The sequence below is a fragment of the Podarcis gaigeae genome, assembly GCF_964106915.1.
Source record: "Podarcis gaigeae genome assembly, chromosome: 3".
Classification (NCBI taxonomy): Eukaryota; Metazoa; Chordata; class Lepidosauria; order Squamata; family Lacertidae; genus Podarcis; species Podarcis gaigeae.
Window position 1 is genome coordinate 21,041,197 of NC_139680.1, and position 23,305 is coordinate 21,064,501.

General features: G+C 43.7%; 1 protein-coding gene and 1 long non-coding RNA gene across 3 annotated transcripts in view; one reads left to right on the forward strand and one right to left on the reverse strand.

Moving 5' to 3' along the window:
- The first annotated feature begins 2,276 nt into the window (after nucleotides 1-2,276).
- Nucleotides 2,277-19,163, forward strand: LOC310840672 (uncharacterized protein). Its single transcript, XM_083730964.1, has 4 exons — nucleotides 2,277-2,534; nucleotides 10,929-11,084; nucleotides 16,497-16,574; nucleotides 18,791-19,163. Exons 1-4 carry the CDS (start codon nucleotides 2,446-2,448, stop codon nucleotides 18,816-18,818), a joined length of 351 nt encoding a protein of 116 aa, XP_083587090.1. The 5' UTR covers nucleotides 2,277-2,445; the 3' UTR covers nucleotides 18,819-19,163.
- Nucleotides 11,073-23,305, reverse strand: part of LOC310840755 — a 36,954-nt gene continuing 24,721 nt past the window's right edge. For both annotated transcript variants that reach the window (XR_014562095.1, XR_014562096.1), the window contains one exon: nucleotides 11,073-11,410. This is a non-coding gene — a long non-coding RNA (uncharacterized lncRNA). The remainder of the gene's footprint in view (nucleotides 11,411-23,305) is intronic.

The window sequence follows — 23,305 nt, forward strand, 5'->3', positions numbered from 1 at the left end:
CCACACTGGGGTGAAGGCATTTTTTGTCCCCATACTAGTTTCAACTAGTTTTTCTAGTAGGGCTGTTTCCCCTTACAAACACATGCAAAACTCACTTCAGCCAACTAAAATCAACCAACCATGCCCTGGGGCCCCCCATCTTTCCCAACATCAGGGTATTTTCCAGGGAGTCTTCTCTTCTCATGAGGTGGCCAAAGTATGGGAGCCTCAGCTTCACGATCCGTCCTTCCAAGTGAGCACTCAGGGCTGATTTCCTTAAGAATGGAGAGGTTCGTTCTTCTTGCAGTCCATGGGACTCTCAAGAGTCTCCTCCAAGACCATAATTCAAAAGCATCAATTCTTTGGCGATCAGCCTTCTTTATGATCCAGCTCTCACTTCCATACATCACTGCTGGGAAAACCATGGCTTTAACTATATGGACCTTTGTTGGCAAGGTGATGTCAATTGATTCGTATGCTGTCAGTGGGTTCTTCTTGTGTTGTTGGGTTGTGTATGTAATGAAGGGGAGCCACACTGGTGATGTCTCTGCTTTTTACATACATTGCACATATTCTTGGAAATAGACATTACCTTCATATTGTCCTGGGAGTGTCATGAGCTCCTCTGACATAGCAGGAGCTCTTCCGCCATCTGATGCCCTGGAGAGGTATGCAGATCCCACAGGGAAATAAAGAGCCACGTGGGATAGCTCGAGAGGTAGAACTCTTCCCACCCTCCACTTCTCCACATAAATCATGGTGCAGTTGCTGAACCTGCAACCAGTAAAGTCCCCGCCCCCTGGAAGTGATTTCTTAAGAGCTAATTTGGGGACACACAAGTGAAGACAATGAAATGAATAAAATTGCCAGAAGCTAAAATCTGGCGTCCTTCACTTTTTAAAGTCTCCCTCAGCGTGATGGACACAACTGTGGACCTCAAGTGTCCTGCGCTTTTTCTCTCCCCCTTGCTCTCTTTTGGAATAGTCCAGGAACTCAACTGCCAGGTTATCTGCTGTTGAATTTTAATAAAAACACAGCTCTGGCATAATTCTGAAGTCACAGCTCTATTTCACACCTGGAAAACTTATGCAGTTGCTCTGCTATCCAAAGGAAAGCCTCTACCTTCTCAGTGCTGTGTCCCTGTTCATTTCACCCAGCTGTGCTTTTTTCTAGGCTGGCTCTCCTTTACTGACACAGAAATAGAGCCAGCAGGAAAGAAGAGGTTCCCTTACTACCCTTCTTAGTTTTCCCAACCATCTATTGTCCTCAAATAGATTGTTATTTTTCTGAACTTTGAAATAGGCCTCAGACAGTTGGCTGAAATACCTTTCCTAAGCAACCTTAGTGGCTAATGCTACTATAGAAGGAACTATCCTTTGAAAGATGGGGCCTGGGAGGCAGGAAGAGGAGGAAGACAATGCAATATATTACCCTCTCCAGAGGGCATGCTTAATGCTCCCATGGCGAGTTATCAAGTGACTCTTGTGTCACTAAACCCCCAAAAATGCCCTTTTATTAGTTTTCCTTTTCCTAAAGTGTAAGCAGAATCCACAGCCACTTCCCTTCACTGTTACAAAACAGTGGAGTCATAAAAATGCCCAGAAGGGCTGGCTGAAGCATTTAAATCATTCCTGATCTTAATCTTTTAAATGTTCCCTAAGACTGTCAGGGGAAAGGGACACGGGTGGCACTGTGGTCTAAACCACTGAGCCTAGGGCTTGCCGATCAGAAGGTCAGCGGTTCGAATTCCTGCGATGGGGTGAGCTCCCATTGCTCAGTCCCAGCTCCTGCCAAAGTAGCAGTTCAAAAACACAAAGTGCAAGTAGATAAATGGGTACCGCTCCGGTAGGAAGGTAAACAGCTTTTCTGTGCACTGCTCTGGTTTCGCCAGAAGCGGCTTAGTCATGCTGGCCACAGGACCCGGAAAAACTGTCTGCGGACAAATGTCAGCTCCCTCGGCCAGTAAAGCAAGATGAGCGCCGCAACCTCAGAGTCGTTCACGACTGGACTTAACTGTCAGGGGTCCTTTACCTTTTTAAGACTGTCAGGGAGCATTACCAGCACAGAATGCAGATGCTGATGAGAAAGTCTACTTACATCTCCATCCACTTTCTCTCTCACTTGCTGAATGATCAAACCAAAGGAGATCTCTGTGCCTCTAGAGCCCTAGCGACCAAGGAGCCAGCAGAGGGAGGTGTCACAATGAAGGGCGTGTCACAAGGACCTCTGCAACCTAGCAACCACAACCACAACCTCTGACCCTACATAGTTTGCTTATAAGGCTTTTAATCCACATATTTAAGGATTAAAGTATCCCGAGATGAACAAGACAGGCCCCGGGATGAAATGCAACACAACACCCCCTAGGACGTGACCTAAATACTTTATCTGCTTCATAGCAAACTGGCATTTAGAAGCTTTGACAGTTAGGCCAACTGACTTTATGTGTTGGAACACTATGGCTATATGTTGCAGATGTTCCTTCCAGGTCTGGCTGAAGATGGTTACATCATCGATATAAGCAAGGGCAAAATCTTTCAATTAAACGTTGAAAGGTAGCCGGAGCATTCCTTAGCCCAAAAGCTAAAACAGTGAACTCAAATAACCCATCTCAAGTTCTAAAAGCAGTTTGGGGTTGATCTTTCGGATCCATAGCCACTTGGCAATATCCTTTGGTTAAGTCTATAGCTGAAATGAATTGGGCGGCCTCAATTGTTTCCACCAACTCGTCTACCCTAGGCATTGGACAGACATCAGGCACGGTCACTTGATTTAAATGCCTGTAGTCCACACAAAAACGAACAGTCTGGTCTGGTTGGGAACCAGAATAACTGAGGAAGCCCAATGGATTAACCCCAGGTCCAGCATCTCTTGAATCTCGATAGAGATGATTGCAGCCTCTGAACCTGTTACCCAATATGGGGGTGAAGCTACGGGTCTAGCATCTCCAGTCTCAATTTTATGTAAAGCCAAATTAGTCTTCCCAGGGAAGTTTGAAAATACCTGCTGGTATTCCGTAAAAACAGCTTTAACTTGCCATTCCTGTTCTTTGGTTAAATCAGGGGACAGGATCATCTCTTTCAGGGTGCTTCTTTTACTTAACCTCCCCTAACCTGATAGTTTAATTCATGGCTTTATTTCCCCGCTAGTCTCTAAGACTACGTTGCCTTGTTCATAATAAGGTTTAAGCATGTTAACATGGAAAAGTTTACAATGTCAACCTTGTGGGAAGGTTTACTTTAGCAAAGTTAAACAATCCCCTTTATAAGTTTATGCAGCGGTCAGCTTGTTGCTGACTCGTCTGAGTTCAACTAATAAAAATGCCTTCCTGGTTAAAAATCCCTTTGAATCCCTCTTAAAGAATACACACACAAAGCTGATTCATGTTAATATAAAACTATTTTACTCTCAGATTCATTCAGGTTTAAAAGAACTGTACCTGAAGGCAGGCTTAGGTTACATAACAAGCAAATAAATTATACCAGAGGGAAGTTGGTCCTGAGGTAACTGCAGCTGAGCAGTTATCTTTCAAAATTACCAGCAACTGACAAACTGGTTGTCACAGCAACCGGTTAGAACATGGAGGCCCTTAGTCCTCTGTCAGAATGTTGCACTTGACTGCACCTTTACATTACACACACCTTCCAAATTTAAATTAACCAAATAGTTTATACTGGAGATTCTACTAACAATACAGAAGGGACCTTCCCAGGAAACTTCCAGCTTCCTCTTCTGTCTGGGACACAGCACCAGCACTTGATCTTCTGGCTTGAACTCTCTGTTCCTGGCTCTGGCATCATACCATGTTTTCTGCCGTTGTTGGGCTTTCTGTATGTCGCTCGCTGCCAACTCCTTCAGTTCTTTAAGGTTATCCTGGAGCTCATGTAGGTACGCCATCACCTCCTGGCTCTCAATTTGTTCTTGGTCTGTCCATGCAGCTTTTAAGGTGTCCAAAGGACCACATGGTTGTCTTCCAAACAGCAACTCAAATGGGCTGAATCCTGAGCTTTCTTGAGTACCTCCCTGTACCCAAACAGGAAATGTTGCAACCGGGAATCCCAATCATTTGGGTGGTTGTAGGCATAGGTCTAGAGCCTATGATTCTAGGTCTCATTTATCCATCACAGTTCTCTTCTGGAATAGTCCAGTAACTCGATTGCCAGGTTTTCCGCTGTTGCATTTAAATAAAAACACCAGCTCTAGCTTACTCCTGAAGTCACAGCTTTATTTCACACCTGAAAAACTTATGCAGCTGCTCTGCTATCCAGAGGAAAGCCTCTTCCTTCTCAGTGTTGCATTCTCTGTTCATTTCACCCACCTATGCTCTTTTCTGGGCTGGCTCTCCTTTACTGACACAGACATCAGGCAGTCTCCTTAACTGACACAGAAATAGAGCCAGCAGGAAGGAAGAGGTTCCCCTACTACCCTTCTTAGTTTTCCCAACCATCTATTGTCCCCAAAGAGATTGTTATTTTTCTGAACTTTGAAATAGGCCTCAGACAGTTGGCTGAAATACCTTTCCTAAGCAAACTTAGTGGCTAATACTACTATAGAAGGAACATCACCATGCTGTACCTTGGCTGTCCTTTGAAAGATGGGTGTGGTGTTCATACAAAGCCCCCAGTCATTTCACAGACTATTGACCTGTACACCACGCCACATCCCACCCCCCTTAAAGAACTTTGGTTCAGGATGGATAACTGAACAGAGTTACACTTCTAATCAAACTGCATCTGACATGCACAGCAAATCAACACATTAATACTTACGTTATACATGCTCAATGTTTCCTTGTCAAACCATTACCCTTCTGAACTTTTCCCTTAGCTGCTCTGAGGTGATTCCAAATTGTGTATAGATTAAATGTTTAAACACGTCAAAGTTTCTGGACTGGTCTTCTGGCATTTGGGCATATCTTTCTGCTAAGGTTCCACTAATTCTAGCCCTTAATATTACCATTTTTTCCTCATCCTTTGCTTGCAGATCATTGCATGCTCTTTCAAACGAGATGAGGAAGGCCTCTGGATTATCTTTCTCTTTGAATTCAGGGAACCGCTTGAGATCTACCCTAAACTGGCCTTGGTCCCTTGCACTATTATTATTATTTTGGTTTTCCCCAGCTACTAGTTCCAGTCTCTGCATTTCTAACTGGAATTGCATCTCTTTTTCCCTCAGATCGTACTGCTCCCTTTCTTGTTCAGCTTTGTCTCTCTTTCTAATTTAAATTTGTATTCCTGTTCCAATTTCCATTTTTCAAATTCTAAAGTGAGTTCAGGCTCTACTGCCTCAGAGGGAATTTCTAATATTTCTTCTAAAATCTGCCCCTCTTCCTAAGGATCCCCATTTCTCTCCCCATCCCCCTTCAGAGCTTTCATATGGTATTTCCTTAACAGGATTTCTAGGCTTTGTGGGTGGCATTTGGAGTGAGTGTGATTTGACAGCAAACCAGGGTCAGATAGAATTATTATTTTTTTAAAACCCACTGCTATTCCCTCCAGCTAGGTTTCCTTTTAGACTCTGGCCCAGAAGTTCTGCACTGGGTCTTTACACTGACCCTGCAAGCTCACTTCACCCAACCACAAGTCTAACCCTCTGCCAGAATAGCTTCAAGTTCTCTTTTTGATTTATTACTTTGGCCTCACTTCACACACTGGGTTTTCCACAAATACACCAGTATGTCTTCTCACCCAGGATAAGGTGGTCATTCCTCGATCTACCTTTCCCCTCATGGGTGTATTTATCCCACTGCTGCTGCCAATTTTGTGGCATTCGTACAGAGCCCTGGTCGTTTCACAGACTATTGACCTGTACACCACTGCTTTATTCTTCCGCTGCCACCAACCAGGTTTCTTCTGGTGAAATACTGAGTCTCAGTCAGGTTGTAATGTCAACAACGAAGATTAACGTTTATCGAGTTTTAAATAGGTTCAGAATGGTTTCTCAAATGCGTGCCCTTAACTAGATGTGGCACTATCTCACACTGTCACACTCTTCTCCTTCAGTTCTATCCCTGTTTCCCACTTAACTGTCACAACCGCTAAGTTCGACTTTTACTGGCTCTGTCTCCCCTATCTCCAATGGTAAAACCCCTGGGCTGAGCCTCAAAACCAGGTAGGCTGCACCTCTGAGCCTTCTCATTGGTCAATCTACATTAACCATTTCCATCCCCCTGTACAAACATAACCACAAGGAATGGGCAAACGCCACATCAGGCCCTGGGAGGCAGGAAGGGGAGGGAGGGGAAGGTCTCTGGGAGGAGTGAGACCTTACTTCTTTTCCCAAAGCGGGATAAGACTTTTTGCAATCTTGAAAGCCTAGAAAAGAAAGAGACAAATGGGACCCAGAGCACTCTCCTGATCTGCATCCCAAGAGGAATCTACTGTCTTATTCATGGATTGTTCCTGAAACATTTGTAGACATTTTCAATTCTAACACAAAGTTGTCCACTTTTATGCCACTGGAGAGGAGACATTAGAGCAGTCTCCGCAGATTGCAGCACAGAAATTTAGAAGATAAGGACGGTACATCCATGGCAATATTTCTCTTCAGAAGCACTTGTCTACCAATGTCCAAATTACTGCTAGTGTGTCAAGTACTATTCCATCCATGTTGTTGCAGGGGAACCTGTGCAGACTGGGACTCTTCAGGATCAGGCCCCAGACTTGGTTCAGAGGCAAAGGATCCGGTGCAGACTGAGACTCCTCTGGTTCCAATATCTATGAATTTCAATAAAGTATATGTATTAAAAAGGACATGTCTAGTAACCAATGAGCCGGCAGAGGGAGGTGTCACAATGAAAGGCATGTCACAATGACCTCCGCAACCTAGCAGCTCCTCTGACACTAGTAAGTTTGCTTATATGGCTTTTAATGCATGTTCAGCTTTTTAAAAAGATGTAAAATGTGCCTATTCCTTTATATTCAAGCTGCAGTTATCCCTGCACCTACTGAGCATTAATGTCATTCTATATTGCTGTATGTGTCATTGGAAACAAAGAAATTGCCCCTTGCATGTTATTCGTTTTATTACCATCCTTCACTAGCTGGTCCCAGGGCAGGTTACAACCATCTAAAATTAAGCATTGAAACAGTTAAGACCAATTACAGTCACCAGAACAGTTTGAATCCTGAAAACACATATCTCAGGTGCCAGAGGTCAGGTAAAGAGGTGTGTCTTCAGCATATGGTAGAAACTATATAATGAAGATGTCAGATGCACCTCTGAAAAGGGAATACCTCAACCAAGGAGCTGCCACAGGAAATGCTCTCTCCTGGGCCACACACACCAAAGCTTCTAAGGGTGAGCAAGTGTGTCTGTGGGGAAGGAGGCTTCCATTCAGTGGTGTGCAGTGACATTTTGTGTAGGGGGACAGTTAGGGCTAGTTGCCTTTGGAAAACTACGCCACTAGATAGTATCCAGCAATTATAAGCTCCACCTGACTGTTGGCATACAGTGGAGCTGCTTTTACACTATTCAGTGTGTCCAATATTTGGCAGGTAAAAGTATTAGAGCGATCACACCTTCCCAGCACTTAATCACAACAAACTAAATAAAACAAATGCAGTTGATCTTACCTTCATTCATAAGTTAATGCAATTCTCCTGTCTCCTTTCTGCGCATCATAGAAGCTTCCTTGACTTTGCAGTTCAGTTAGAAGAGACTCTCTGCGTGTTTCGAATGTAACTTTTTACCCGTTTTAGGCAGCGCTCTACAGTGGAAGCGGTCACTGAAATTGTTGCTAACAAAAGCCGCATGCCCCAGCAAAACCTGTCCGGCTGAAACTACCTGGAGAGTAATCCTATCTATGAAACAAGGCGGCAGCATCCATGGACAAGACCTGCCTGCACAGTGTCCCTGAAGGCATAAGATTCAGACACAAGCAGAAAGAACAACGGCTCAATTACTCTCAAGAGTTATTTATTTATTTTTAAAACCAAAATGGAAATGCGTTCAGCTGTGCTGCGTGCTTACTTGGCACGCCCACCCAGAAGGACCTGCCTCAGTGACACCACGTGGCTCAGCGCAACCTCCAAACAAAAGAAAAAAGCAAAAACTTGATGCTAAAGCTTAGCGTTACGGTGAGGGGGATCCCAGGAGTGAAGCTGCAGACAGGTGGAGGAGGACGGTCGAAAAAGGAGCCCAACGACGATCCAAGCTGGAAACCAGTGAAGGAACAAGCAGGTGCAGGCAGCTTAAATGGGCAAGGGGTGGATCTGAGGGAAGCCCACCATCGGCTCTGCCCCCTGGCACAGCCCAAATGCCAGCCTGCGTCCCCTTTCGCCAAAGCAGGGTGCAGGCTAGGATCCTGTTCCTGGTAGGCAGGGGGTGGCTTATGACCCCACCGCCTATCAGAAAGGGCACCGACGTTCAAGTTCCCTCGTCGGGGCCCCAGTGAAGCCTCCACCATCCCGCAACGCCACCACACCAAGAAGATGAGCGGACTTCTCTACGGAGGGAAACATTTCTTCAATAGTAGACATACTGAGAAGCTGGAAGTGCCTGCAGGTACACAAAATATGCACCCAAGGCTGCTGTGTTCTCCCTCCCCCCCCCCCCGCCCTCCTCAACTCTTCTTAGCCACTTAAAAGGGTAAAGGGACCCCTGACCATTAGGTCCAGTCGTGGCCAACTCTGGGGTTGCGGCGCTCATCTCACTTTACTGGCCGAGGGAGCCGACGTACAGCTTCCGGGTCATGTGGCCAGCATAACTAAGCCGCTTCTGGCGAACCAGAGCAGCGCACAGAAATGCCATTTACCTTCCCTCCGGAGCGGTACCTATTTATCTACTTGCACTTTGACATGCTTTCAAACTGCTAGGTTGGCAGGAGCAGGGACCGAGCAATGGGAGCTCACCCCGTTGTGGGGATTCGAACCACCGACCTTCTAACCGGCAAATCCTAGGCTCTGGTTTAACCCACAGCGCCACCCGCATCCCTTCTTAGCCACTTACAACCCCCCTGGGAGTTCAGTCCAACAGAAGCGACTGAAAGTTAAGGATCCCCCCCCCCCAATTCCCAGTTTTTGCTGGTAGGGATAGTTGAGGGCAGCAGGAGCCTGAAGGGAACATGGACTCCCCAGAGCTTGTGCATGGGTGACACATGCTCAGTCCCTCTCCATACTTTCTAACTAAAGAGCAAACCATGTGTCTGTGCATTAAAAAGTACACAGAGGGAGTCTGTTGGAGAACCTGCTTCCCTCAACGTCTGGGCATGTGGCGCCACTGCAAGGCTGTGCCACCAACACAGCTCCAGGAGGACACGCCCTTGGATGCCTCCTGAAGATGCCCATGCAAGTAGCACAGCGGCTTGGGTAAAGCAGGCAAAAGAAGAAAGAGGCTCAGGAAGTAAGGTCCAAGGACGACTGAGAGAAGGAGAAAGAAGGGAGAGTCAGGAGGAAGGGTTTCTTCTGGAAATGGAGCACAGAGGTGTGTGCCTAATTTATCAGGAACATGGAGGACTAGGCTAGTCCCTCTGGCCCACACTTTCAATTAGAAGTTTGGGGCCTGTCATTTAGGGCTTCAGTTCTAAAATGAACACCTCGATTTCAGCCCAGAAATGAACTGGCAACCAATGAAGCTGCTTTCTTTTTCTTTCTTTTTTTAATTACTTTTTTATTCAAAATTAAAACAAAACATATTATCCAAAACCGTATCATCCTTATTTCCCCCCCTTTTTTCTTCCCTCCCCCCACAGAACCCCCACCCCCAACTTCCCTCAGTTCCAGTCTTTGATTTCTCTAAAAATGCTGTTTTCTGCATGTTACACAGTTGTATAGATCCTCAAACTATTTAAGTAATAATTATCAATAAAAAGTTTGTGAATGTTTATTCAAAACCAGCCAAGGAATCCAGCTCGCTTTGTTGCGTCTTCTGATACTTTGTAAAGGGTTCCCATTCATCTTTAAAATCACAGTTATCCTAGTCCCGTAGCTTGTGTGTCAGTTTTGCCAGTTCTGCATAGTCCATCAATTTTTCTTGCCATGATTCTTTAGTTGGTGCTATAGTGGTGAGCATAGCTGCCTTCCAATGCAGCTGCTTTCAAACAGCAGCTATATGATCTCTAAAGGAAACCCCAGCCAGTACCGCATTTTTTGCCCTATAGGACGCACTTTTTCCTCTCCAAAAATGAAGGGGAAATGTGTGTGCGTCCTATGCAGGCTTTCGCTGAAGCCTGGAGAGCGAGAGGGGTCGGTGCGCACCGACCCCTCTCGCTCTCCAGGCTTCAGGAAGCTCTCCGCAAGCCTTGGGAGCCTGCGGGAGTTCCCGACAGGAAACCCCGCGGGCTCCCTAGGCTTGCGGATAGCAGCCTGCATCTTGAAGCCTGGGGCGCGCTGCACAGCACAGGCAGCTCTCCGCAAGCCTTTCCCGACAGGAAACCCCGCCGGGCTCCCACGACTTGTGGATATCTGCCTGAAGCCGAAACCAGCCCCACAAGCTCGGGGGACAGCGGGGATGCGGAGCGCCGCCATCCCGCTGTTCCCCGACCTGGTTTGGGCTGGTTAGGAGACCAGCGGGAAGTCGCACCGGTCTCCTAAGGCTTGCGGAGAGCTGCCTGTTCTAGGGGCTGGGGTCGGGGGAAGCTCGGGCTTCGCCTGCCCCAGCCCCGCGCCTGGGGGGGGAATAATTTTGTTTTTCTTTACCCCCCCCCAAAAAAAAACTAGGTGCCTCCTATGGGCCGGTGCGCCCAATGGGGCGAAAAATACGTTAATCTGTCTGATGTATTTTGGACTAGTTATCGTTTCCAAATCGCCTTCAAGGGCAGCCCTGCATGGAGTGCATTGCAATAATCTAGTCTGAAAGTTACCAGAGTAATCACAAAGTTACCACTGGTCACATGGAGGAATTGTGAATTATTATGCCATTAAGTTCCATAGACCCTGATAAAAAAAAATTAAAGAAGCACAAATATCTGAACATGTATATAAGCATGTAACCATTTTCCCTTTATGGAGGTGGGAGAAATTGACAATTGATGGCCTTGGGCAGATCGTGGTGAGGAAGAAAAAGCGAAGGCCCCAGAGTCTAGAAGAATTGGCCAGAGAACAGGAAATGGACAGAAAAGCATCCAAGATTCTCTCTACATTGACAGGGATTGTGGAAGTACATGTGTGACAGGAGTGTGGTTCTGAGATGGTTTTCATTTTAATTTTTTTAAAAGCTAGCTATTTCATTCGAGCTCTGGCGGCTCTAATGAACCAGCCTCTATTGGAGACACCTGTCTTTTTATCTAGAAAACTATTGTCTAGTTGATGCCCTTCCCTAATCCATATAAGACTGGTTAACATGGGCAGCAATCCTTACTCCACTTACCTGGGAACGAGCACCACTGAATTCAATAGGACTTACTTCTGAGCAGACATGGCTAGAATCATGCTGTTAATCATAGTAGCTATATCCCGGACTCTGCAGAAATCTATCAGTTGCCAGTTTGTACCTGTCAATAAATTGGTTATGTTCTTTTATCATCCTTCTTACTAGCAAAATAAGCCAAATTAACAGCAGAACACACATTAATTAATGCAGGAGGGTGTATGTGCATTTGTCAAAATACCCAACCTGTTTCATAAATATTATTGTCCGTCTTTGTATGCTGTGTTTCCTATGTACAGCGATTTCTTTTCCACCCTCCCACTCTTAAAACCAAATCTTTGGTTTGTAATTATAGTTTCAGCATGTTGTTGGGTTATCTTTCTTTTCTTACTTATTCTACTTATACAGTGGTACCTCAGGTTACATATGCTTCAGGTTACAGACTCCGCTAACCCAGAAATAGTGCTTTAGGTTAAGAACTTTACTTCAGGATGAGAACAGAAATCGTGCTCTGGCGGCGCAGCGGCAGCAGGAGGCCCCATTAGCTAAAGTGGTGCTTCAGGTTAAGTACAGACCTCCGGAACGAATTAAGTACTTAACCCGAGGTACCACTGTACATATATTTTACTTTGTATTATACTTAAATCATTTTAGCAGTAGGAAAAGATCAAGTCAGGAGTTCAGATGCCATGTTTTCCCGCCATTTCAAAAACCCCACAGGCTGTGCCAAACCTGACACTACTTTTAGTATAGCTAGTCCATTTGCAGAGAAAACCTTTCTGTAGCTTTCTCTGTCTATAAATCATGCTATTATTAGGTGCTGTTAGAGCTAGAAGTAGAAATCCCTGGCTCTTGTGAGCTCCTGAGCTTCAGATTGGTGATTCTCTCTAGGCATCAAAGAATTCACAGGTATCAGATCGATTCCACTTGCCCAGTTTCATCATTGGCTCTCTTCAATAGGGAAAGCTATAAAGTCTTCAGGCTGGGACAGATTAACCTGGGCAGCCAACAGAAGGAAACGACTGGCTTTGGGGTTGCTCACTGATCTGATCTCTCCATGTTCACTCGTGGATCCCACCCCACAGCTGTCTACAACTCAACTTTAAGGGTAGAACAGAAATTCGATTCAGTTCAAATTTAAGCACAAATCTACCTGATTCACACTAGAGCAAAATACAGCGCAACCATCCTTTGACATTCTTGCTTCTCTGAATTTTTGCAGTTCTCCAGCCAAGTAATGTGTGTGAAAATGCATGTATTAGTCAAAGTACTGTACAAACAAGTGTTCCTTTAGCTGTTGCTTTAGTGGAAACTGCTTTGCAAACATGTTTATATGTTAGGCAGAACTGCAGACAAGCATTTATATATTAGGAGGAATCAGCCCTAAAATGCCAATGTATCTTCATAAGGATTTTTAAAAAAACAAATGAAACCTGATGTGGAAATGTGGAGAATTGAATTTAAGGTTGAAAAAGCAAAACACTGAGATAAATTGAAATTGACAGGAGCTAGCTAGGGCTGGGGGGGAGGTTCCACCCTCGCCCCTGCAGCCAGGGGGGGCTGGCTTAATAGACTACATTATAGTGTGAAAATAACTTTTACATGCACTGGGAAACAAACAAAAAACGTGTGACTCTGTTGTGATAATCACTTTATATATCTGAGGTATGTTTGTATATGTAAATGAAATTTGTAAATGTGAGAGTAATTTTGGTCAACCTGTATGTGATATTATGTATTGTGTTAAATATGTAGGTAAATATGTTAGATTAGAGTTAGGTTGGGAGTGGAAATATGCCCCCACTTTAGGTGCAGAAACAATATTGTTAGGGGAGCACTTTGTTTTACAGTAGCATCGCTGATATTCTTGGCTACACACAATCACTGCAGCTGTGCTATTTCCTTCAGAATTCCCTACATCTTTCATCTGCTAATATCTTTTCAGGAAATATTGAAAACCAGTTGTGAGTGGAAAGCTAATTCACTTTGGTACCAGGTTGAAAATACTGTCCTCCTTCAGCTGACACAATCTCTGCCAGCCTATTTCTTGAATCATTTTAGCCCTGAACAACTCTGGTACATGGAACACTTTTGTAGCACCAACATTACCAGGTTGAAAGTAATACTCTCAAACAATCATATTTTTGCCTGCTTCGCCCAAAATTTGCATGGTATTTTATTTAAGAGTTGAGGGGGCTTTTAGTTTCCAACCCTGTAAAAAGCACCCTCTAGACAGATTTTTCTTTTTTCAGGAGAGTGGCAAACAAACACAAAACTATTCACATATTCAAAGTGAGGGGAATGATTTATGCAGCCACTCTGAATTGGCTTTGTGACATTGTCACATGTCCAAATCTAATTGGCTACATGGTACCAGGGCGTACTACTTAATTCCTTTTTTTTAAAGAATAATTTTTTATTAACCGACCAATCACATCGAATCAAACCAAATTACATAAATTCCAAATTACACAGCCAAATTTTAAATTTTTGTTGGGGGTACCCATTTTTCAAGTTCCGAAGGGATCCAATCAACTTCTTGCTTCTTACTGCTGTTTTAATGTCCACAAATCTAACCTTATGATGTTCACAGTACTATCCAGTCCTTTCTTATTATTTTTCCACATCTCTTGTTGTTATTTTCATATATTTTTCCTTTCTCTTTGTGACCTCTGATAGCCTCCGCAAGCTGGTTAGAACAGTTTGTAATCCTGCGTGGATATTATTTTTTTTATCCAGTAGCCATATCCAGACGTTTTTCATATAACATCACTTCCATACATCAGAACAGTCTTAGCGTCATTAATATTCACCAATCTGCCTCCTTTCTCAAAACCTCTGAGGAGATCCACTAGGAATGCAGTCTGAAAACAAATCCGTTCTTCCTCCCGGCTATAAATCCTTTGGCAAGATGGCGACTCCGAATTAATTGCTGCGCCATTCCCAAAAGCTCTTATTGCTTCTCGGTCTCCATAAAGCATACTTTTGGTTAAAGTTTATCTCCACACAGACCTTAATCATGCTGCTTGGGTCAGTTCAACCGACGATTCTAATGAGGAGGGGTTCTTCTAAATCACATAGAAGGAAAGTAAAAAAGCCCCCCCCCCTTCAGCCCCATTGTCAACATACCCCGCCTTTGGTGTATCTTCATCGTAAAATATTCCTGTTTCTCCAGCCCGTCGTCTTCTTTCGCAGAGGTCACTTAAATTAGCAGACTTCATTCCCCTTCTTCACTTGAAATATGTGCATTTGCTTCTTTTGTAATTAATAATTCCAAATTGCTGCAACTAGTGTGCGATCAGAGACAGCGTCCAGGAGAGCCGTGGTCCACACGGGGGCATTCTGCCTAGGGCCCTCACCCCCTTCTTTCGAATTAGGGGGTGATTTATGGGCACAGCAGGCAAGGGCAGTGTTCCCCATTTCCTTGGGGCAACAAGGGAGTCTGCCTACTCCCATAACAGCCTCTTAATTACCCCGTGTGGGTCAGAGAGATGGTATTGTTGGCCATCTTCCAATGCGCCCCCTAGTGGCCCCCGATGTACTACTTAATTCCTCATTGGCTGGGCTCACAAAGACAGCATGAAGAAAATGACAGTGTTTTTAAAATTGCACTAAAGCTGATGTCAAGGTGGGGGTGAGCATTGAGAAAGAGGATTGGGGAACATTCAAACTCCTTCCAAACACCTTGACTACTACAAAAATATTTCCTGGTGAACATTTAGGTCAGCAATAATAATTTCCCTCTTGTATCCACTTGTGACTATCCCAGGGCCAGTCCAAGATATTTTGGTGCCTGAGGTGAACCACAAAATGGTGCCTCTTTCCCCTGATAAGAAAGGGTGAGTGAAGATCTACATCAGGAACATGGGGTGAGGGGGGATAAAAATCTACATCAGAATCTGTTGCCCCTGTGAATCTTGCCACCTGAGGCAGTCCCCTCACTTTGCCTCATGGGTGGGCCTATCCTATGCAACCATACTCTTATTACGTATGATGTTCACTATAAACAAATACTGTCATACTGTGAGCACTGATGGGTATTTCCACACATATGTACACATATACATATGTCCACATGTTGTGTTCATTCCCCCGATTCCCCTGTCCAATGACCATTTGTAGATTCTCTTCCATTTCATTCTATCATCCTTATCAACATAGACATTATAAAACTGTCTTCTGTTCACTGGCATCAAGACAGTAGTCAGGTGAATTTTTGCCTTAAGAATTATTTAATAAGTAACATATGTAAATCAGTTGGCTCCATCACATACAATATGCAGCCAATACTAATTGAAAAGACAGCTTTTATCTGATTCTTTCCTTCTTTTTGGGCAAGAAATGTGGGTTCCCCCCCTCCCCCTCATTTCCATTTTTTTGGCAGCTCTTCGGCAGCAGTTAATATCAGTGAACATCTGTCCAGCAGGCAAGTGATTATTGACTCCAGCCAAGCATTAGCTTAAAGATTTGTAGGAGATAACTCCCTTGTCTTTTTAACTCTCTAAAGAATGTCCCTAATGCATACAATATTGGCTGAAAGGGGAAATCTGCAAATCTGTTTCTTTTTTCAATTTTTGGAATAGACATTATCATGGCAGCTGTTAAGACAGCATGGATGCTTCCAGTAAGCGGAGCACCCCTCAGCTTAAAGGCGCTTAAGATGTTTGTTTGTTTAGGATTTATATCCCACCTCTACAGGGGAAATATTCAAGGTGGCAGACTATACAACAGAATTAAAACAATATGTTAAACATGTATTGCTAGTTTTGCAGCAGGTATTCCAGAGCAGTCCCATCACATCTGAGCTGGGTGCCATTTTGATACCCAGCGCCCTGACATAGTACCAAGAGGAGAGAAGCGCTTCCAACCATTCTGAGCAAAGTGTCTCTGTAAATAGTATACATTACAGCAGAAGCAGAAGCTTCACACGACAAAGATGTGTAAAGCGAACACATGATGGAGAGGGGAGGGGAAATGGCATCGCATCTGCCAGCTTCACTCCTAAACTCCATGTGTTCATCCAGAGGTCCAAAACAGAGTCTCCATGCCTGTGCATCTATTCACTGTGTTCAGGCCCCCAAATGCATGCCTGGAAGTTTAAGTGGCGAACTAATGGTACCCCCATGGGTTCTGTATTTAGGCTGTGCTGTGGTTTGCAAGAAGCTGAATCTTAGCCTTCTTGTTCAATGTGTTTGCTTCCTGGTGCACAGATTTCTGAGTGGTATCAGGACCCACACCCAGCCTTGGCTCTCTGAAAACATTCCAGTGATTAGAAACACAAACAGAAGGTAAGAGAGACCAAGGTGGTTTTCTCCCTACCACCCCTTGAAAATATCTGTGCTATGCTTTGTAAAAACTCAGTTTTTATTTTTCAATATGTCTGTTTCCAGCTTAGCAGCACACTCCAGTTTATTCCTTTATTTTATTAAGAGATTTCACAGGGTGGTTTACAAAAATAAGATAATATAAAAACATAACACATAATAAAGAGAAATATTAAAACAATTTTCATAACTTACATAATTAACATCCTAGAAATGGCTTAACCCAACAGCCTCTATAAACTCGGCCAAAAATGAGATTTATTTCTTAAATCTGGCATCTAAATAAATACAAGGTTGGGGTGAGACTCATTTCAGTGGCTATCACTGAAAAGGTTGTTCAATGGGCCCCACGCTACACACCATTTAACAGAGGAGGTATCAGGAGAACTTCCTCCGCATATGTTAATACATGGTCAGATTGATACAGGAGGTGGTTTCCTCAAAGATATTTGGGTCAAGGCCATTCAGGGCTTAAAATGTCAACATAAGCACTTTGAATCGAGCCTGAAAGGAAATAGGCAACCAATGTAGCTGTTTGAGAATAGGAATTATATGCTACTCACCCACTGTTACCATCAACACCCTGGCCACTGTATTCTGCACTAGTTGCAACTTCTGGATCATCTTCAAAGGCAGCCCCACATAAAGCACATTATGGTAGTCCATCCTGAAGGTTGGAAGAGTGTGAACAATTGTAGCCAAGCTATTACTGTCCATAAAAAATAAATCTATCTCGCTAACTAAAACCAAGCATAGGAATGGCTAGATACTGAGGAGTGGCGATTATGGTTCTAGGACAATGAATTTAAGACTATGAACCAGCTCCTTCAAGAGTGGTGTAATCCCAACCAGAACAGGCTGTTCCACCAAATTCCACATTTTGTAAAAATCCAACCAAATACAAATCTTATTTGTATTTAGTTTCAATTTATCAGTCCACATGCAGCCAACTACCGTCTATGGGCAATGATTAGGACTTTCATTGCCCCTTTTGATACTGATGGAGCAGAGAGATGGAGCTGGGTGTCATCGGCATACTAATGACACTTAGCTTCAGATCCCCTGATTGTTGCTCCCAGAAATTTCATATAGATAATGCACAGTAAAATGCCTGATGACTGTAGGACCACATAGGATAGTTCCTACAGGGTTGAACAGAAGTCTCCAATGCTGCTTTCAGAAAGCAGCCTTGGGGACAAGAATGGGACCACCACAAAGCAATGTCCCCAACTCCTCAAAGCTCATCCCAAAGATGCTGTGGTCAATGCTAATAAAAGTCCAAAAGAATCAACATGGTTGTACTCCCCCATCTCTATTCCAACAATAGTTATTGGTGGCAGCCACTGACCAGGGCTTCAGTCCCCCAACCAGGCATGAAGCTAAAAATTGGTTTAATCTGAGCATGCTTGAAGCTATTTTGTCAAACCTTTCTGAGCACCTGACTAGTTTAGCATCACTCATTAATAAACATGCCATAGATGTACTGCACAGTGACTCTGTGTTCTCTTAAGGGTTTATTTCTATAGACAGCCATGAAGTAGTGTTATGATATCGTCGGGAGTTGGAGTCCAACAACTTCTGGAGGACACTACATTTGCTACCCCTGATCTAGCCCTAAGCAGGTCTTATCAGCTTCAAGCAGCATGGCTTGTTGGGCAAGGATGATGAGAGTTGCAATGCTTGACATCTGGAAGCTGGTCTGCTGGCTATCCCTGGGATAGAGTTCTGGAGTTTGTCTAGGATGATCTACGCCCAAAGCCATTAAGCTTTATGTTTGTTGCCAGAATAAAATAAGAAAAAGCCCCCTGTGTGCAGCTGACAGCTCTTTAGAAGGTTAGAAAACAACTGTAATAAGCAAATAAATACTAGTATTTATGGTTGTCTAGTAGGACAGTTGTAAATGCTGTTAATTCAATATGAGCCAAACGCCCACTGGAGCATTTGTTCCAACTGGAGTTCACTTAGTGCTATCCTAGAATAAGTTGATTTCTCATTGGCTTTCCAATATGCTTTTCACCAGCAAAATTATTTTGACTCTTACTCTTTACAGGGAATATGGTAACATGATAATTACTGTAGTTATGTCTGTCAGCAGACTTCTTATGAGGCAAAAGCAACCTTGTACCCAGTAGGTACAATTTCTTACCTATGAAATCCCCTACTTCTGCCCTTTCTTTCAGGCGACAAAAAGCAACTTGTGAACTATAGTTTTTTTCAGCCTCCCAAAATTGTCAGCAACAGCAGCCATTATTCCACCAGTACCTGCGAGACTCTTTTTGGAAACAGAACAGCCTCTCTGAAAGCCTGGGCATTTCTAGGAAACTTAGTTTGAATGAATACATTAGACTTATCATATGCATATATGCAGATCCTCCCAAGTGTCACTATTTTCCAGGGACATCCCTGATTTAGAGAAGCCATCCCGGTTTCTGATTTGATCCAGGTATGCCCCGCTTTTCCTTAAGATGTCCCTATTTTCACTGGAGATATGTTGGAGGGTCTGGAGTTATCTGACTCCCAAGCCGTCCGAAGGCAGCCCTGTATAGGGAAATGGTTTTTTAATGCTTAAGATTTTATTATGTTTTTATATATGTTGGAAGCCACCCAGAGTGGTGGGGCTACCCAATAAGATGTGTGGCGTATAAATAGTAAAATTATAATTATTGAATGGGAAGTCCCTAGTTTCACTGGGGAAATGTTGGAGGGTATTATGCATGCTATAAGAATGCTATTGAACGGGTGGCACTGTGGTCTAAACCACTGAGCCTCTTGGGCTTGCCGATTGGAAGGTTGGCAAACACAACGTTGCCTGCACATTGTCTCCTTTGACTAAGGGGACTGACCTGCAAGTAGAAAAATGCTGTATTCCTCAGGTGACTGAGCTCAGCTGCACTGTTTTTAGCCAGCATCTGTTCATCAGATTTTAGAGAGTGCTCAAGCATTTGCCAACTGCTTCCACTTTTCAAAACTCTTATTTCAGTCAGCTCTACCATTAGGCAAAGTGAGGCAGCCACCTCAAGCAGCAGAGTTTGACTTTCATGAAAGGGCAGCAAATTATATTCCCATTTCATACAGTCTCTATCAGGTTTGAGATTAATAATATATACTGCCCTAGTCAGAATCTGTGCATATCATTTATGTGAGAGTGTTATGTGTGGCTTTTTCTTGTTGTTTAAGAAAACCTATTTCACTTTGAACTTTAAATAAGAGTCATTGATTTTGTTCCATTTCATCTCGACAAAGAAAAATCTCTATCCGAAGAGAAAGGTTGTTCACCATTAAGTGCAAGCAAAGGGGCTCCTTGACCTCAGCCAAGTTGTTAATGAGGAGGAAGCTAATGGGGGGAAATTGATCTCTTCATAATTTATCCAGGGAGACAGGGATGTTGCAAATGTGAAATCTCATTATTATCACAGTTTGGGGGAATAATATTTTTTTAAAAAAAAAAAAAAAAAGCCAGGAGAAGTCAACATTATTAAGTTTCTTCCCAGCCAGAAACTTTACACTGCAGTGGTGGCAGTTCTGGCCTGTTTTAAATCATTTCTGCACGCTGAGTTCTCCTTTGCTTCCCTGGTTAAAACTACTGCTGTAATAATGCAATAGTCATTCACTAGCAAATCTGCCAGCTCTCCCAAGAAGCTACAGAGCCAGCCTATGAGAATAAAGTGGTGAACTATACATGGGCATTATTATCCCGTTTGGGCTAAGCTGATCTTCCTTTGCTGGTGCTCTTGCTTAAACAGCAGTTTCGGCCAATGGATGAGGCCAGAGTATCCTTTCCCTTTGTTTCTGCAGTCTTAGTTGAGATGGGCAGATGAAGCAGAGCATTCTTTCATGTAGGGTGAAGGCAAGCCAATGGTTGGCCAAAGCACATCTCATCATTCAGCATCAGTGACAATGTGCAGGCACCTTCTAATTAGGAGCTAAACTTGGTTCCCCTTCATGGCAGCCAGCTACCCACCTCCACCTTTGGCCTTCTTGCTGCCTTATCTGGGCTGATGCAAAAGGACAAAGGGGGTCCTTCTTCCCAGAGCCAGGTATTCAGGAAAATGCCTTCAGTTTTTAGAATCTAAGCTTAAAAAGTGTTTGTAACTGCAGAGCCGTGGCAGGCATTCTTCCCAAGCCACGTTGCCCCGAATTTCTCACTCTGAAGGACCCATTTGGGCCTTTCACGGCCCCCAAGTGGCAGTGGCTCCACATTCTTTTCGGCCGAACATAAAAGAATGGGGGCAGGGGTCCAGCGGGCAAGCTCATCAAGATAGGGGAAGCAAGCTCCTTGTGGCGGCTGCTTCTCTGGCCAAGGGACAAGGCCAAGCTGGTCTCCACCTTGCTTTGATGTTGCTCCTGAGAGGTAGCAGGCACAGCCTCTCAGTGACTCGGTCCCTTGGCTGTTGGCAAAGGCCCAAGTGATTTGCTGATTGGTTTCTAATCAGTATTTATATGCTGTGTGAATTAATTTTATTTACTGTTTTGTACAACACTCTGGGATCATTTGACGAATGGCAATTAAGAAATGCTTTACGTGAATAAATAAATAAGTATAAGGCGACCACACCTCCTCCCCATCGATTGATAATAATGAAGCCAAGCTAAGAGGGAATGGATTTCCTGCATCCATGAAACCAGTTTCCAATACCGCCTTTCTTCTTCAATACAGTAAAATTGCAACTTGCACGTATTTAACATGTGTGATATCAATTTGATGTGGTCGAAGGCTGGCTGGTTGAAATTACATGAATTAAATGCAGCAAAGGGGGAGAGCTTAAAAGCTCTTCTTGTGCAGGGTTTTCCCGGCACGGAAAAATCTTTTAAGCTCTGCGCCTTCCTTGCATTCCAGGCTCTGGAGTGCTCTTGTGCAGGCTGTGGGTGGTCTCCCGAAATCTCACAGGAACTTGGACAGCCCCATGAAATCTTGTGCAAGAGCATCCTGGAGCCCATCAAGTTTGGGGGGGGGGTGTTTGCAAGGCCTGCTTGGTGCACGGCTCCAGAATGGTAAGGGTAGTCGTTTAGTCATGTCCAACTCTTTGTGACCCCATGGACCAGACCACACCAGGCACTCCTGTCTTCCACTGCCGCCCGCAGTTTGGTCAAACTCATGTTGGTAGCTTTGTCCAACCATCTCTTCCTCTGTCATCCCCTTCTCCTTGTGCCCTCCATCTTTCCCAACATCAGGGTCTTTTCCAGGGAGTCTTCTCTTCTCATGAGGTGGCCAAAGTATTGGAGCCTCAGCTTCACGATCTGTCCTTCCAGTGAGCACTCAGGGCAGATTTCCTTAAGAATGGATAGGTTTGATCTTCTTGCAGTCCATGGGACTCTCAAGAGTCTCTTCCGACACCATAATTCAAAAGTATCTTCAGTGAACAGCCTTCTTTATGGTCCAGCTCTCACTTCCATACATCACTACTGAGAAAACCATAGCTTTAGCTATATGGACATTTGTCAGCAAGGTGATGTCTCTGCTTTTTAAGATGCTGCCTAAGTTGGAGCAATTACAGCCTGACCTCAAATATGAACTAGACATACACAACAGGACGTTTTTTTTTCAGCCAGACCTCTCAGGTGGGCACCATTCCCATTATACAGTAATAAGAGAACAAGGGAGGCATTCGTGGTGAGCTCCAGAACCTCTCTTTCTAAGAAAAAAATAGTGCTGTTATAATATATATATATATATATATAATATCTTGGTATTACTGTGCTTGAAAACTACCTCAAGATTGGTTTAAAGAGCTTTTTATTCCTCAAAAGTCATAGGGAGAAGTCATGCTTCCTGCTTCTAATTAAGTTGATGTATCGGACGAAGGATTTCTGCATCCTACCTTTTTCTCAGGTTAGCTGTAAAAACCACTCAGCCAAGTAGTGAGACAATGAGAGCTAATTAAAAGCACCAGTGTGGCAGTAGTAAAGTAGCACAGTATGCAGACAAGATCCAGCTCTTCTGCGCAGATATTTCAACATGTGTGCCCTGAATTAAAGAGCTTGCCTGTTTTTAATAACTCGAGGAGATTAGATAAACAAATAGAGATACATTCTGATAGATAGATGATAGATAAAGATGGATAAACACAGTGTAGATAGATAAATTCTATTTATAGCCTTCTCTTCATACAGATACCAGGTTTATATGAACACACACAGAGAGACAGGGTTGACTGAGTAAGTACATAGGTGAATGGATGTAAGGATTATACACATAATGATTACAGGGCTCCATATAAGGATTCTGCGCATATATATAACACATAAGCATTATAATTCTAAAATATAATGATCAATATAGCATCTTTTCCTTTAATAGGTCCAAGCAAAATTAAACGCCCAGGGATTCATTTAACCTCATGTGACTTGTACATGGAAAAAAGCAAATTTTGTTGAGATAATTAATCAGCCTTGAGCAAAGCATGCATAAGGGTACCTTTATTCATTAGCTCGCTGGAAGGAGCCAATAAAACATAAATTGATTACTTCGACTGCATTATCTTTTCTAGTTGCTGCCAACTGTGGCTCCATCTTCCTTTCATTTAGTGCATTAAGTAGAATCATGATTTCTATTATTTAGGATGGAACAAGATAGAGAAATGAGACAAGTTTCAAACTGATGGAGAAAATGCAAAGTAGCCAAAAGGACTGGCTAACCCTTCTTTTTAAAATCGTGACCATGAAATTCAGTCAACATACACACACAAAAAGGGGAA